The sequence below is a fragment of the Panicum virgatum genome, chromosome 8N (assembly GCF_016808335.1).
Source record: "Panicum virgatum strain AP13 chromosome 8N, P.virgatum_v5, whole genome shotgun sequence".
Classification (NCBI taxonomy): Eukaryota; Viridiplantae; Streptophyta; class Magnoliopsida; order Poales; family Poaceae; genus Panicum; species Panicum virgatum.
In genome coordinates this window covers 5,552,399-5,566,103 of record NC_053152.1, presented here as the reverse complement: position 1 = coordinate 5,566,103, position 13,705 = coordinate 5,552,399, and the positions used below count along the sequence as shown (strand labels likewise).

The following is a 13,705-nucleotide window of genomic DNA, read 5'->3' as shown; positions in this document are numbered from 1 at the left end:
ATTTGGCTTATTGCTTTTTTTTATTCTAAAAAAATAAATAATAATGGTAGTTCAAGGAGAATATAAGCATGTCTATCCTACTACTGCCTTCTTATTATATTTTGATGTTTAGTTGTAAACTACAAATTTCAAGACGTGTTTTCATTATGATAAAAACGTATTCCCTCTTTTCTCTTTTATTTGTTGGCGTTGACTTTTAATTCAATGTTTGACCATTCGTCTTATTTAAAAAATTAGTGCAAATATGAAGAAACATGAATCATGCTTAAAGTATTTTTTGAGAGGGATAACGCGGGTCTCTTTGAACCAATTTGGTTTCATTCCCGGAAGGTCAACCATGTAAGCCATTTTCTTGATAAGACAAGTTAAGGAACGGTATAGGGAGGAGAAGAAGGATATGATCTACATATGGTTTTCATTGACTTGGAGAAGTCCTACGATAAATTACCTAGGAAAGTTTTGTGGTCGGCTTTGGACAAACAATGTGGTATGTTGGACTCATTAAGGATATGTACAACAATGTGGTGACTAGTGTCCAAACAACGGATGGAGACATAGATGACTTCCCGATTAGAATAAGGCTGCATCAATGGTCAACTTTGAGCCCTTATCTTTTTGCCTTGGTGATGGATTAGGTCACAAGGAACATACAAGAGGACGTCTCTTGGTGTATGCTTTTTGCGGATGATGTAGTGCTAGTGGATGAAAGCCGTGTAGGAAGAAATAGGAAATTAGAGTTGCGGCGGGAGACTCTAGAGTCCAAAGGTTTTAGTCTCAATAGAACTAAGACCGAGTATATGAGATATGACTTTGGCAAGACTACACAGGAGGAGGGAGATGCAAGTTTGGAAGGTCAAGTAGTGTCCAGGAAGGGTACCTTTCGAGATATTTGGGATCAATGCTACAAAGAGACGGGGATATTGTTGAAGATGTTAGCCATAGAATCAGAGCAGGGTGGATGAAGTGGCAACAAGCATCTGGCATTTTATGTGACAAGAGAGTACCGCAGAAGCTAAACGGCAAGTTTTATAAGATGACGATTAGACCTGGTATGTTGTACGGTACAGAGTGTTGGCCTACAGAAAGAAGACATGTTCAACAAATAAATGTTGCAGAAATGTGTATGTTGCACTGGATTTGTGGCCATACGAGAAGGGATCAAGTCCGAAATGATGATATACGTGATAGCCTAGGGGTAGCACCAATTAAGAAAAAGCTTGTCCAACACCGGTTGAGATGGTTTGGACATGTTCAATGGAGACCTCCAGAGGCACCAGGGCGTAATGAGATCTTAAAGCGTGATAGTAGTATGAATAGATGCAGAGGAAGGCTAAAGTTGACATGGGAAGAGGCAATAAAAGAAGATTGAAAGGATGGAATATAGCCAAAGACTTAGTCTTGAATAGGGGTGCTTCGAAAACAGCTATTAATGTGCCGGAACCTTGATCACAGTTGGGTTTCACCTCTAACCTACCCCAACTTGTTTGGGACTGACAAGCTATGTTGTTGTTGTTTGTTGAGTACACAACAAAGGTAAAAAAAAACGTAGCCTCTTTTACATAGAGACCTTCTCGTTTTTTTTTCCCAATTTGAGTTCCTGAAGATCGAAGAAGGGAAACTTTATTTTTTATAAGATAATGGAAAACATATTGGGCTTCACCCTCCTCTTTACAAAGGAGGGTTGAGACCACTATTATTACAAAAGCAACTACATGGTGCAGTTCACACACGAATAAAGCAAGCAAATAGTAGCAGGCGATGCAGGGCGTGCGGTGAAGCTAGTTTAGGCAAGCATCTTGATCTTGGGAGGGCAATAATAAGCGCAATGCATGCCATGAGGCGTCCTAGTAGTTTAGCCATCGTGCACAATGATGTAGGCAAGCGCCATGCCATCAGGCATGGTGGCTGTGTGGAACTTAAGGTCGGTGACAGGGGGTGCCTGAGCACCTCCTGTGCCCATGATAAGGTCGATGAGCACCCCAGCGGCGGCGACAAAAAGGAGCCCGGCCCCCGTGCCCGCCACAAATCCGGCAAGTGACACCAAGAAGACGCCCAGCTCGAGGTCTGCAACGGCTTCCGTGACGGCCGCCTCCACAGCAACCTGCACATAGAAGGCCCCAACATCCGCGAGGACATTGACGGAGTCGTGGATGACGGTCTCCAGCTTGTCCTCCGCGGTGAAGATGTCCCACACCATGAGGCTCGCCGCCACGGCCAGCAACGCCACCCCTGCTGCTGAGCTGAGCACTTCCAGTGCCGGCATCGTGGCCCGGCCGGACTCGTTGATGATGCTGTTGTAGACCTCCAGCTTCTGGGCATCGCTCAGCTGCTCGAACTCCCCCTCGTAGCCAAGCTTCACCTTGTGCCTGCAATGCATCATCTAGATCTAGTGCTAGTGCCCACAAGATTAACAATAAATTGAATACTGATTAATTACTTTTCTATAAGTCGTGGGAACTTGATCCCCTCTTGCTTCATGGCCATGGAGTAGGCTTTAGACAAGGCCCGTGACGAGGCGCTCCTTGTGTTGTTGCAGTACTCCTTCATGGCGTCCTTGACCTTCTTCATCTCCTCTGCCAGCTGCTGGACGCCGGGAACGTCGTCAGGGTCGAGCTCGGCGAGCTTGGAGACGACGGAGCCGTAGTGCTCCCTGATCTTGTCGATGCAGTCCACGCGCAGGCAGCAGTTTCGGATGCTCGACATGCTAAAGTTGAGGCCGTGCAAGATGAAGTCGAAAGCATCCTGCGCAATGTCAGCCTTGGCGCCACCTTCGGCCCCGTATTTGGTGTTCATCTCCGAGCTGTCGTCCAGCAGGCTGATTGTTCCCTTGTACGAGTCGTTTACAATCTTGATGTATTTGACGCGCTCCACCTCCGACTTCACCACCTGGCTCATAAGGGGCTCCTCTTGGTTCCGCAGCAGGAGGGCTAGCTTCTTCAGCTGCTCCTCGTTCAGCGCCACAATGTCACCAGTGTCAGCCATAGCCACCACTCCTGCGAATTGAATTACACAGCGCCCCAAATTTAATCATACTAGGAAGCTTACCGGGCGGTAGTCGCTGTTAGTACTGGCTACGCCAGCCGGTACTAAATGCACGATTCATTTAGTACCGGTCGTAGCGTCCGGTACTAAATATACTATCCCTTAGAAAAAACATATCCACGTGTACTAAGGTTCGAACTCATGACCTGTGGCCTCGCGTGTAATCTTCTCTACCATCCCACCCACACAACACATATTAGTGTATTAAAGATGCTATCATTTTGAAGTAACCAGAACGGACCATTTAGTACTAGGCCATGACCATTTAGTACCGGGCTATAACACCACTCGGTACTAAAAGCCACAATTTAGTACTGGGTGGTGTTATGACCGAGTACTAAATGGCTTGGGGGCTCCAGGAGCTACGGGTCATAACACCAACCGGTACTAAATGATGACATTTAGTATCAGGTGGTGTTATGACCCAGTACTAAATGGTCCTGGGGGCACTGTGCTATAGAACCGGTACTAAATTAGTATTAGTACCGGGTTTAAAGCAACAAGTACTAAATGGAGGTGGACAATACCTTTTTTTTTCTGGTAGTGACATCATCAAAAACAAACTAATTAATAATGCATAGCACCTACCTAGTTTAGGCTGCTTATGCCTCACGATGGCCGGAGAGATCGAACTGTATCAAGGAACTACGAAGGCGTTGCCTACTTATACTAGTCTGCTCTGCCAAGCGTCCAGCGAAAATCTCGCACTACGTCAAAAAAAAAATCAACAAATAAAAAGAGACACCCAAACAGAACGTGAAAGGCGTGTAGTTGAATGGATATGGATGGAAACGGACGGCAGATGCCAGCTGGACAGAGGCATATTCCCTCTTCAATAATTGTACAATAAACTGGTACTATATATATATGTACAAGGATTGACAGTGAGTGGTACGTACCCCCCCAAGCAGTGGGCACCACTGTACAAACGTGTTTCATGTATCTGGGTGGCCTAATCATACCTACCGCAGTACCCATCTAAATAAAGTTTTTTGGAAAATCAAAACATCTAAGTTAGACCAAAATTATGGAGAGACAAATAAGTTTATTCGTACAAATAAGTTTTCATTTTTCATTTCAAATAAGCTTCTCCAGCTTGTTCCCTTTTTCATTTCAAATAAGTTTTCCGTGTGTGTGTGTATAAAGGTTTATTTGAATCTATTATTTTATTGGCAATGGATCCAAAGCCTCTATCTTCTTAGGTAGCAAAGGCGGTGACCTCATCAAGACACTACCTGAATCCAGCAGTTTGCAGTGTGCCAAAATTTTTGCCGTGTGCAAAACTTCGGGCACACGGCAAAGCGGCCAGTTTGCCGTGTGCCAGAAAGATGACGCACGGCAAACTGAAAACACACGGCAAACTGCTCATTTATCGTGCGTCAGAAAGGCCGACACACGACAAAAAAGGCCTCAGACTTTTTTGGGAATTAGGACCATACAATATTCTTGTGTTCCAAGATATACAAAGCAACCAAGCTGGATTGCTTTCTTTCCTAGCGTGCCCTTTCCTCTAAGTCTCCCCTCATGACGCAATTGAGGAACACCAATCCAATCAAGGTCAAGAATAAAGTCAACACAAAACTCAGTGACCTCCTCTGCTCCATGGCCCTTGGCGATGCTCCCTTCTGGCGGGCACGGTTATGAACATATTTCTTTAGGACTCCCATGAATCTCTCAAATGCATGGGAACATATTGCGTAGGAACTCATGACCGAGTATACTAACCTCAACAACTTGGTGAGCCAAGATATGCATCATAATATTGAATAAGGAAGGTGGGAACACCAACTCAAAGCTGATAAATCTTTGAGGACCACGTCATTCTGTAGCCTTTGCATATTGTTTGGAAAGATTACCTTATGAGAAAGTGTGTTGAGAAATGCACATAGCTTCACAAAGGCTAATTGAACATTTTCTTTCCGAGTCACTCTCAATGCAACCGGAAGCAATTGCGTCATAAGAACATGATAGTCATGAGTCTTTGGGTTTTGGAATTTCTTCTCTGCAATATTTATTATGCCCTTAACATTCGAGGAGTAGCTAGATGAAAACTTGATACTGCTGCTTAGGCATTGGGACAAGCTTCAATTTCCCCCTACGGCCCTGGCCCTTGGAACAAGGACTAAATTTTTGTTTAGTCGCGGTTCGACGGGAACCGGGATTAAGGGGGAGGACGAAAGTCTTTCCATACCTACTGGCTACGCATGGAATCCTAGGGATGAATTTTATTGCAAATCACACATGGGAACCATACAAGTGATTAATGAACTAGCGTGGGATGTGATTAGGGGTGGTAAAGGGCCCAACATTTTGAACTAGAAAATCTAAGGATCGGGCCCTAAAAGGGCCGGGCTCTAAACATATGTATTTTTGAACTAAAAAATTTAAGGGCCCTATTGGACTGTGAAGAGGCCACTAGGGCCATGGCCCATTACCACCCCTAGATGTGATTGGGCGGGAGGCGCCAGAGCTGGCCACATGGAGATGCAGTGGTTGGCTGGTGGTAAGGGGCGAGTTGGTCAGTAGAAAGGAGAACCAGGAGATACAAATTATTAATTAAGTACATATATAGAAGAATGTGGTGTTCCCAACAGGACAACAGAACAGGTTGCCAAATACAACATACATGGCACAATGGATATGATGATTTTGACGGTGTTCCTCCATCACCATTTTATTACAAATATGAGTACATACCGGTGGCACATACATTTGATGATGCATACAAGAGCATCTATATATCTATGCCTTAACTTAGATTACACACACAACATCTGGATGGACTTATTTGGTATGATCTGCATGACGGATACATATGATAAATGGAGGTAGCAAATTATATGCATTAGCATGCAGACAATGACGATTCTCATGGGCTGAAAGGGATTTTGATTGTCGCTGAGAAGATGGGGTCGCCACCAGTAGCAGTGCTAGCGTTCACCTCGAAGCCATCCCCACTGTCCTTCCAATTATAATCAGCGTTATTTATCTTGCTGTACAGTTGATCCCATTGTGACTGGAAACTATCCACGCCTCCAATCTTACAATAAGCCTGCATGCATATAGAAAAAAGCATATCAAGCAGGGAACAGTACTGCTAATGTTGGATCGATTAAGACAAGTAAGTAGGCAGACAGACCTTGTTACTATACCAGGGTCCCCACGGGGTGCTCCAGCCGAGGAGCAGGTCACGCTCCTCACCATTACCATTGGTACCACGGTACACGACGGCAGCCTCAGAGCCTGATGCGGCACCGGTGTTGTGGACATGGAGGAAGGCAGCCCACTGGCCATTGCCGATCTCAGTAGGGTAGGGAGTGCGACAAATGAAGCCGTACCAGTCCTTGTCTGCCACGTAGCGGAGGGTGCTGCCAGTAGCATTGTAGATGAGGCACAGTGTGGACACACCGTTGCCATACCAGTCCTTGACGCCCTGCACATACTTGGAGGCCTTGTCGTTCTTGCTGTCCTCGTTCACCAGGTTGACGGCCTCCCGTGCCCGGTCCTCCTGGCTCTTGGCCTTCCCCACGTACCTTGCCATCTCGTCCAACTTGTAGTTGTCCACCACAGCACCAAAGCAGTTGGCCATTGTGGATTGATTTCTACTAGTTTGTTCACTTCAATTCTCTCTTGGTTCGCTAGCTATATATAGAGGGAGATCGAGATGGCTAGTGCTGGATAGAGGGAGGAAGAATACAAGAATGATCACAAGCTGTGCACAAGGTACGTTTTGTTACGCAGCTAAGCTGGCCTGGGATATATAGGGACCATACGGGCAATGCCACCAAACTGTAATCATTGCAACCACGTGAGACATATGCTGGTTTACTCACAATTTGTTTTGTTCCAATACAATAAGTTCAAAACGAATCTGACCACATCAATGGACACCCGTGCAGCATGCATCGTCTAGGTCACAAATTGTTGCATAGCTTCACGTTCCGGTACATTAATTCCTGAAAAGTATTTTAACAAAATTAAGGCACTATAGAATTACTCCCTCCATATAGGAAATAGATAACGTTTAGGAAAAGGTTTGAGTCAAACATTGGGAATATAAATCATGAATAACTTTTAAGTTATTGAGTTTGAAAATGTGAAAATTATATGAATAGATTTGTCTTAAAAAATACTTTCATAAAAATATACATATATCACTTTTCAACAAATATTTTTATAAAAATAAGCCGTCAAAGTTATGCTTCGAAGACCGTGTCGCTGTCCTAAACGTCATCTATTTCCTATATAGAGGGAGTACAGTGTGCTTTCTTGGTGAGCTCATTTACAGTGTCTTAGGCTAGTCCCAATGCGGAGTTTCTTGGGATTTAAATCTCATTAATTAGCATGCCATGGGATTTGTTTGATGACATTTTTTTTTCGAACGCGAGGCAAGCCCCATTTCCATTAACACGAACAGAAATACAGGAGTTCAGGGTACAATAGCAGAAACAGATATGAGAAGTTGTAACCAAGGCCCAACACCTGAATCAGACCAGGGACCCTAGCTTACCACCAGACAACCCAGAACCAGTCTAAGAAGCTAAACAGCAGTTTAACACCAAGACATCAAACCTAACTTTATTACAGTCAAAAGAGTAAAACCACACACACAAGAGTGAAACAACTAGCTGCGCAGAAGTGCTCAACCCACTCGTCAGGCTTTCCAGTTCTTCATGCACCAGCAGGATCCAACTGTTCATCTTCTTCTTCATCGCCCCTGCCCAAGGTCAGCCTCTGTTGGTTGCGATGAGAGGACAGAAAGCCACAAGCGAACGATAGTAGCCATTGGACCCCATCTGCCAAAGCCGCTTGTTGTTCCACCGAGTATAGTCCTGCTCAGTATTTCATTAGTGAACAAGCATGACAAATGATTTCAACGGGGTGTTTCAGAATTTTTTCCATAAAAAAAGCTCTATTTCTTGCTTTCCAAATAGCCCAGCACACACCTGCCAGACTAAATGCATAAGCAAAGGAACCATTAGGTAACCAATTCTTAATCCACATCCAATACTGAGTAATGTTAGTTGGTATATTGTTGGCCCCAATGCACTGGGCAATGATCCATCATACCACCTTAGCAGTAGGACACTGAAACATGAGGCGATTCATGCTTTCAGGTTTATTGCAAAATAGACAAGTGGGATCACCTTTCCATTTCCTTCTTTTTATATTATCTCTTGTGAGGATTGCATCATTTTATAATTGCCAAAGAAAGATTTTGATTGAGTAAATTGCACCCAGGGTCCCCAAACTTGTAGCTACATTCCGCTTAGATCCCTAAACTCTCGAATCATCTAATTGGGTCCCTAAAGTCCTTTAAATAGTTCATCTAGGTCTCAAACGCGCCACACGTGCATCCAAAGCCAACGTGGCATGACACGGGGTGCCACAGTGGCAAACATTTACAAAAAGCCCCCTAAAAAATTTACTCCTCTCTCCCTCTCTTCCCCTCTCTCTCTCCAATCTCTCACCACGCCGCATCGCCCCTCGTCGCTGCGGCATGGCAGCGGGCCGTGCCCCGCAAGGCTCCTCGCCGCCGCATCACCCTCCTTTCCCCTCCCTCGTGCCGCGCCATGCCAGGGAGGAGGGAACGCCTGGAGGAGGGGCGCGGCGAGGGAATGGGTGGCGGCAAGGAAGCCAGCCAGCCAGGGAAGAGGGAGTGCGCGGCCGCTAGAAGAGGGGGAGGCCGGCATCGCAGTCATCGTCATCCTCCGGGCAGTCTGTGGTGGTCGGATCGCCATTCCGCAGCCTCGCCATCGCGAGCGGCGGACCGGCGAATAGGGGCGGCCGGCGAGCACCCTGCACCACCAGAGAGGAGGAAGAACAACAAGCACCCGAACGGGAACAGAGAGAGAGACTAAATCCGCCCGAGCTTGGCGCGGCAGAGCTCGAGGCCGCTGAACTCGACTCCGGTGGAGCTCGTGGCCGGATCTGGTTGCTGCAGAGGGAGGAGGAAGGGGAGCCTTGAGGCAGCACCCGCTCGCCGCGGAGGGAGGAGGGAGCTCGACGCCAGCAAAGCTTGAGGCCGGACACGCTCACCGCGGGAGGAGGGAGCTCGACACCGGATCCGGTCGCGGGAGTGGGGGAGGTGGCAGCGGGCCGGCGCGGAGAGGAGGAAGGAGGAGGGATGCTCGTCGGCCCGAAACAGAGGAAGAGCCTCGCCGGCACCTGGACACGGGCCACCGCATGCAGGCCGCGCCGCCGCGCCGGCCACAAATGCTGCCGCCGCGCAGGCCTGCCCCCACGTCGCCTCGGGCAGACCGCGGGGGCCGCCGCGCGCCGTTGGGGGCCGCTCGCCTGCCGCTCTATCCCGGTCGAGCTCCGTGCGCCGCCGGTCAAGCCGCGGCCGAGCTCCGCGCGCCGCCCTGTTCGCCCGCTTGCCGCGCCCTGTTCGCCCGCCGCGCCACTGGAGAAGCATGGCGGTTCCCACGGTGAGAGATTGGAGAGGGAGAGGGGAAGAGAGGGAGAGAGGAGTAAATGTGAGAAGATAAAAAAATTTAGGGGGCTTTTAGCAAAAGTTTGCCACTGTGGCACCATGTGGCATGCCACGTCGGCTTCGGATGCACGCGTGGCGCATTTGGGACCTGGGATGAACCACTTAAAGAACTTTAGGGACCCAATTAGACGATTTGAGAGTTTGAGGACCTAAGCGGAACCTGGGGTGTAATTTACTCATTTTGATTTTATATGGGATTTTGGCTTTCCAAATTCTAGTGTAAGGGTTTCCCACATCAGTTCTGGTGATATGGTCATATGTTGATCTAACAGTGAATTCCTTTTTTGCTCCCCATTTCCAGCTTATAAAGTCCTCCTCAGATTCATGAGGAAATATGATCCCATTGTCTTTGAAGGAAATCTGGAAGCCATCTCCTGAAATGGATTCCCCACTGAGAGTTAAAGAAGTCCATAACAGTGATATCCTTATCTACTGCCAACTCATACAGCACTGTAAGACTAATACACAAGGGTTCATCTTGATACCATCTATCAGTCCACAAAAGAGTCTTCCTACTATTTTTGACTTGAATCTTTCTTTGGTTTTACTTTTAGCAAATCTTTCCAAATAGGGGAATCATGAAGCCTTGGTTGCACATTACCAATTACCATGTTTCTTAGGTATTTGGTAGTAACCAGGTCTTGCCAAATCCCACTTTCTTTGTCTAGTCTCCACCACCATCTACTTAGCATACTAAAGTTCATCTCTCTTGTGCTTTTGATGCCTAGCCCTCCTTTCTTTTTACTTTTACAAATCTTTTCCCACCTCACTAGGTGGTATTTCTTTCTAGTGCTCCCTCCTTGCCAAAAGAAGGTCCTTCTTTGTTTGTCCAATTCATCAGTCACTGTTTTAGGTAGGAGGTACATAGACATATGGTAAATAAAGGAACTAGTTAAACTTGAGTTGATCAGAGTGGTCCTCCCAGCTTTGGACAAGGAACCACCTTTCCAGATGTCCAATTTTTTCATATTTTTTTCCTTGAGAGGGATCAGATTGTCAGCAAACCCTGTTAGCACCCCATTATTCTATGCATGTTTGACCATTTTGGTCAGGCAATCAGTAATAAAGTTGAATAGGATGGGTGATAGGGGATCTCCCTGCCTTACCCCTTTGTAACTTCTGAAATATGGGCCAATTTTATTATTTAGCTTCACACTGATAGTCCCCCCGTCACCACTTGGTGGATCCAAGAGCACCATCTCTCACTAAAGCCTCTTAATTTTAAATGGTCTATCATGAATCCCCAATTAACCTTATCATAGGCCTTTTCAAAATCTAATTTGAGAACCACTCCCACTTCTTTCCTATGTTTGGTTTCATGGAGAATTTCATGAAGTGCCATCACTCCATTCATAATATTCCTCCCTTGCATAAAAGCAAATTGAGCTATATCAATCAGTCTTTTAGCATAGGGGACAATCCTTAGGGTTAGAACTTTAGTTATCCATTTGTATAAGCAATTCGAGAGGCAGATAGGTCTAAATTGTTGGATTTTAGCAGCATCAGCAACCTTAGGTAACAAGGTTATAATACTATAGTTCAGTCTTGAGACATTCAACTTCCCGTCATGAAACTCATTGAACAATTCAATGATATCCTGCTTGATAATTTCCCAACAGGACTAATAAAATTCTATGGGTATGTTATCAGGTCCAGCAGCTTTGTTATGTTCCATTTGGAATAGAGCAAATTTGATTTCTTCTTCTAAAAAAGGTCTGCAGAGGTGTTCATTATCTGATTCAGATAATTTTGTTTCCCCTTCCCACATGCCTTCATCCAGAGGGATGCAATTCCCTTAAGCAAGTCCAAAAAGATTTTTGTAATAGTTAGTGGCATGCTCTAATAATTTGTCATCCCCTGCAATCAAGCCACCATCACTTTCTAGAGAAAAAAAATGGTATTTTCCGTCTGCGCCCATTTGCAATCCTGTGAAAATAATCAGTATTATTGTCACCTTTGTGGAGCCATGTTTCATGGGACCTCTTAAACCAGTAAAGTTCTTCTTCTTCTTCCAGAATACCCATTAACTCACATAGTAAGTTGGACTTCTCCATCATTTGGTTAAAGGATAGAAAGTTCCTCCTGGGCCTCAAGCTCAGCTAAGGAATCCTGGATATCTTTTTTCCTCTTCCTTTTTTCTCCTTGTATATGGAAGCCCCAACCGTTGAAGTACTGTTTAACATCTTTTAGCTTTTTTTTGGATCTTGTCAAAAGCTGATTCTGCATGACAAGGCTTTGCCCAAATTTCTTTAACTTTTGGAAGGAAATCAGGATTAGATAGCCATGAAAGCTCAAACCTGAAGGATAAATGTCTCATAGGTTGCTTGTTATCAATTGACAAAAAGAAAAAGTCTATTTTTGACCATCCAATTCTGGCCTCAGTTTGGTTTTGGCCATCGAACTCCAAAACCAGATATCTTTGGCCATCCAACTATCAAAACCATTCAAATTTGACCATCAGGCTGTTGTGGTGGGTGGTTTTAATTTTTTTATTTACAATTAAGTCCTTAGATCTTAAAATGATTATTACTTTTTGCCCGTACCTCCTATTCAGGTCATTCTTGCTGTCACGCATTCGTAATGGTGAGTTTTATCTTTTAAAATGTTCTTCACACAATTTTATCACTATTTGTTATATTATTCTTATAATGTTGTGTAAAAACAATAATATAATAAAAGTAAAATAAATAGTTACAAAATAATATAAAAATATTTTAAAAGCCAAAGCTCATCGTTACGAAGGCATGACCACAAGAATCACTTAAATCGGAGATACGAGAAAAAATAGCAATCATTTTAATGTCCAAGGACTATTTTATTTACAATTTAGTCCTTGGATCTTAAAATGATTACTATTTTTTCCTCATATCTCCAATTTAAGTGATTCTTGTGGTCATGTATTCGTAACAATGAGCTTTATCTTTTAAAATATTGTTCATATTATTTTATAATTGTTTGTTTTACTTTTCTTATATTGTTGTTTTTACACAACAACATAAGAATAACATAACAAATAGTGATAAAATAGTATAAAGACATTTTAAAAGATAAAGTTCACCATTACAAACGCTTGACCACAGGAATGACCTAAATCGGAGGTACGGCAAAAAATAATAATCATTTTAAGATCTAAGGACCTAATTGTAAATAAGAAAAATTAAAACCACCCACCAAAACAGCTCGATGGTCAAATTTGAACGGTTTTGATAGTTGGATGGCTAAAAATACTCGGTTTTGGAATTCGATGGCCAAAACCAAACCGAGACCAGAGTTGGATGGTCAAAAATGGACTTTTTCCATTGACACAATGAGGGGATTATGATCAGAAACTTCACTTGGAAGTTTCAAAACCACAACTTTGGGAAAAATGCTTTCCCATTTTTTGCTCATCAGGAACCTGTCCAACTTTTCTAAGGTTGGGTCAGGTTGGTTATTGGACCATGCAAATCTATCTCCAGATATAAAAATCTCAACCAGCTCAAAATTTGAGATGATAGAATTAAATACCCCAGTGTGTTTATGCACTCCATTGTTTTCGTTCTTTTCATTTGAAAATCTGATGATGTTAAATTCACATCCTATTAGGAAGAGTTCATTGCATCTACTACAGAAGGAGGCTAACTCAGTTAGAAATAAGTCTTTTCTCCCTTCTTGAGCAGCCCCATAAACAGTTATATGGTTCCATTTCTCCGTCTTTTGCTTATCCCATAGGTTCATATGTAGCATGAACTCTCCTTCCACAAAGGAGCCAACATCCAAGAATTCCAATTTGATTCTTACCAAAATACCTCCAGATCTGCCTCTAGAATATTCCCACTTCCAGAGATATTCTTTCATAGGATCAATTTTGTTAATTATGGTATCACTTATATCATGTTGCATGGTTTCCTACAATCCAATAAAGTGAAACCCGTGTTCTAAAATCAGATTCTTGAGATATGTAGAGGAACCCTTTTTCTTTATGCCTCTAAAGTTCCATATTATTCCTCTCATTATTTATTTTTCTTATTGTTTTTCCCTTTTTTGACAGGGACAGGAGGATCAAGGTTTCCTTGTATCCTTTCCTTCCCTGTCTTTTTTGTGGGGGGGGGGGGGGGGTCAAGGTTTCCTTGTTGCCCCTCCTCCCCTTTCCCCAAGGTAGGGTTTCTCCCACCTTTTTTCTTTTTT

At 44.2% G+C, this 13,705-nt stretch overlaps 2 protein-coding genes across 2 annotated transcripts; both read right to left on the bottom strand.

Annotated features, from left to right (window-relative positions):
- Positions 1-1,598: 1,598 nt before the first annotated feature.
- On the bottom strand, positions 1,599-3,783 carry LOC120685549. Its single transcript, XM_039967541.1, has 3 exons — positions 3,631-3,783; positions 2,438-2,993; positions 1,599-2,366 (listed from the first exon to the last, which is right to left on the bottom strand). Exons 2-3 carry the CDS (start codon positions 2,980-2,982, stop codon positions 1,853-1,855), a joined length of 1,059 nt encoding a protein of 352 aa, XP_039823475.1. The 5' UTR covers positions 2,983-2,993; positions 3,631-3,783; the 3' UTR covers positions 1,599-1,852.
- Positions 3,784-5,669: 1,886 nt separating this feature from the next.
- Positions 5,670-6,774, bottom strand: LOC120686254 (23 kDa jasmonate-induced protein-like). Its single transcript, XM_039968433.1, has 2 exons — positions 6,182-6,774; positions 5,670-6,094 (listed from the first exon to the last, which is right to left on the bottom strand). The coding sequence occupies exons 1-2, from the start codon at positions 6,629-6,631 to the stop codon at positions 5,912-5,914; spliced, it is 633 nt and encodes a 210-aa protein (XP_039824367.1). The 5' UTR covers positions 6,632-6,774; the 3' UTR covers positions 5,670-5,911.
- Positions 6,775-13,705: the final 6,931 nt, after the last annotated feature.

What these genes read in the sequence shown, in the direction of transcription:
- LOC120685549 (XM_039967541.1), bottom strand. Translation starts at nt 2,982, where the DNA reads ATGGCTGACACTGGTGACATTGTGGCGCTGAACGAGGAGCAGCTGAAG. An exon ending in TTCCCACGACTTATAGAAAA is followed by an intron (nt 2,367 to 2,437) that starts GTAATTAATCAG and finishes GATGCATTGCAG; the next exon opens with GCACAAGGTGAAGCTTGGCT.
- LOC120686254 (XM_039968433.1), bottom strand. Translation starts at nt 6,631, where the DNA reads ATGGCCAACTGCTTTGGTGCTGTGGTGGACAACTACAAGTTGGACGAG. An exon ending in GACCCTGGTATAGTAACAAG is followed by an intron (nt 6,095 to 6,181) that starts GTCTGTCTGCCT and finishes ATATGCATGCAG; the next exon opens with GCTTATTGTAAGATTGGAGG.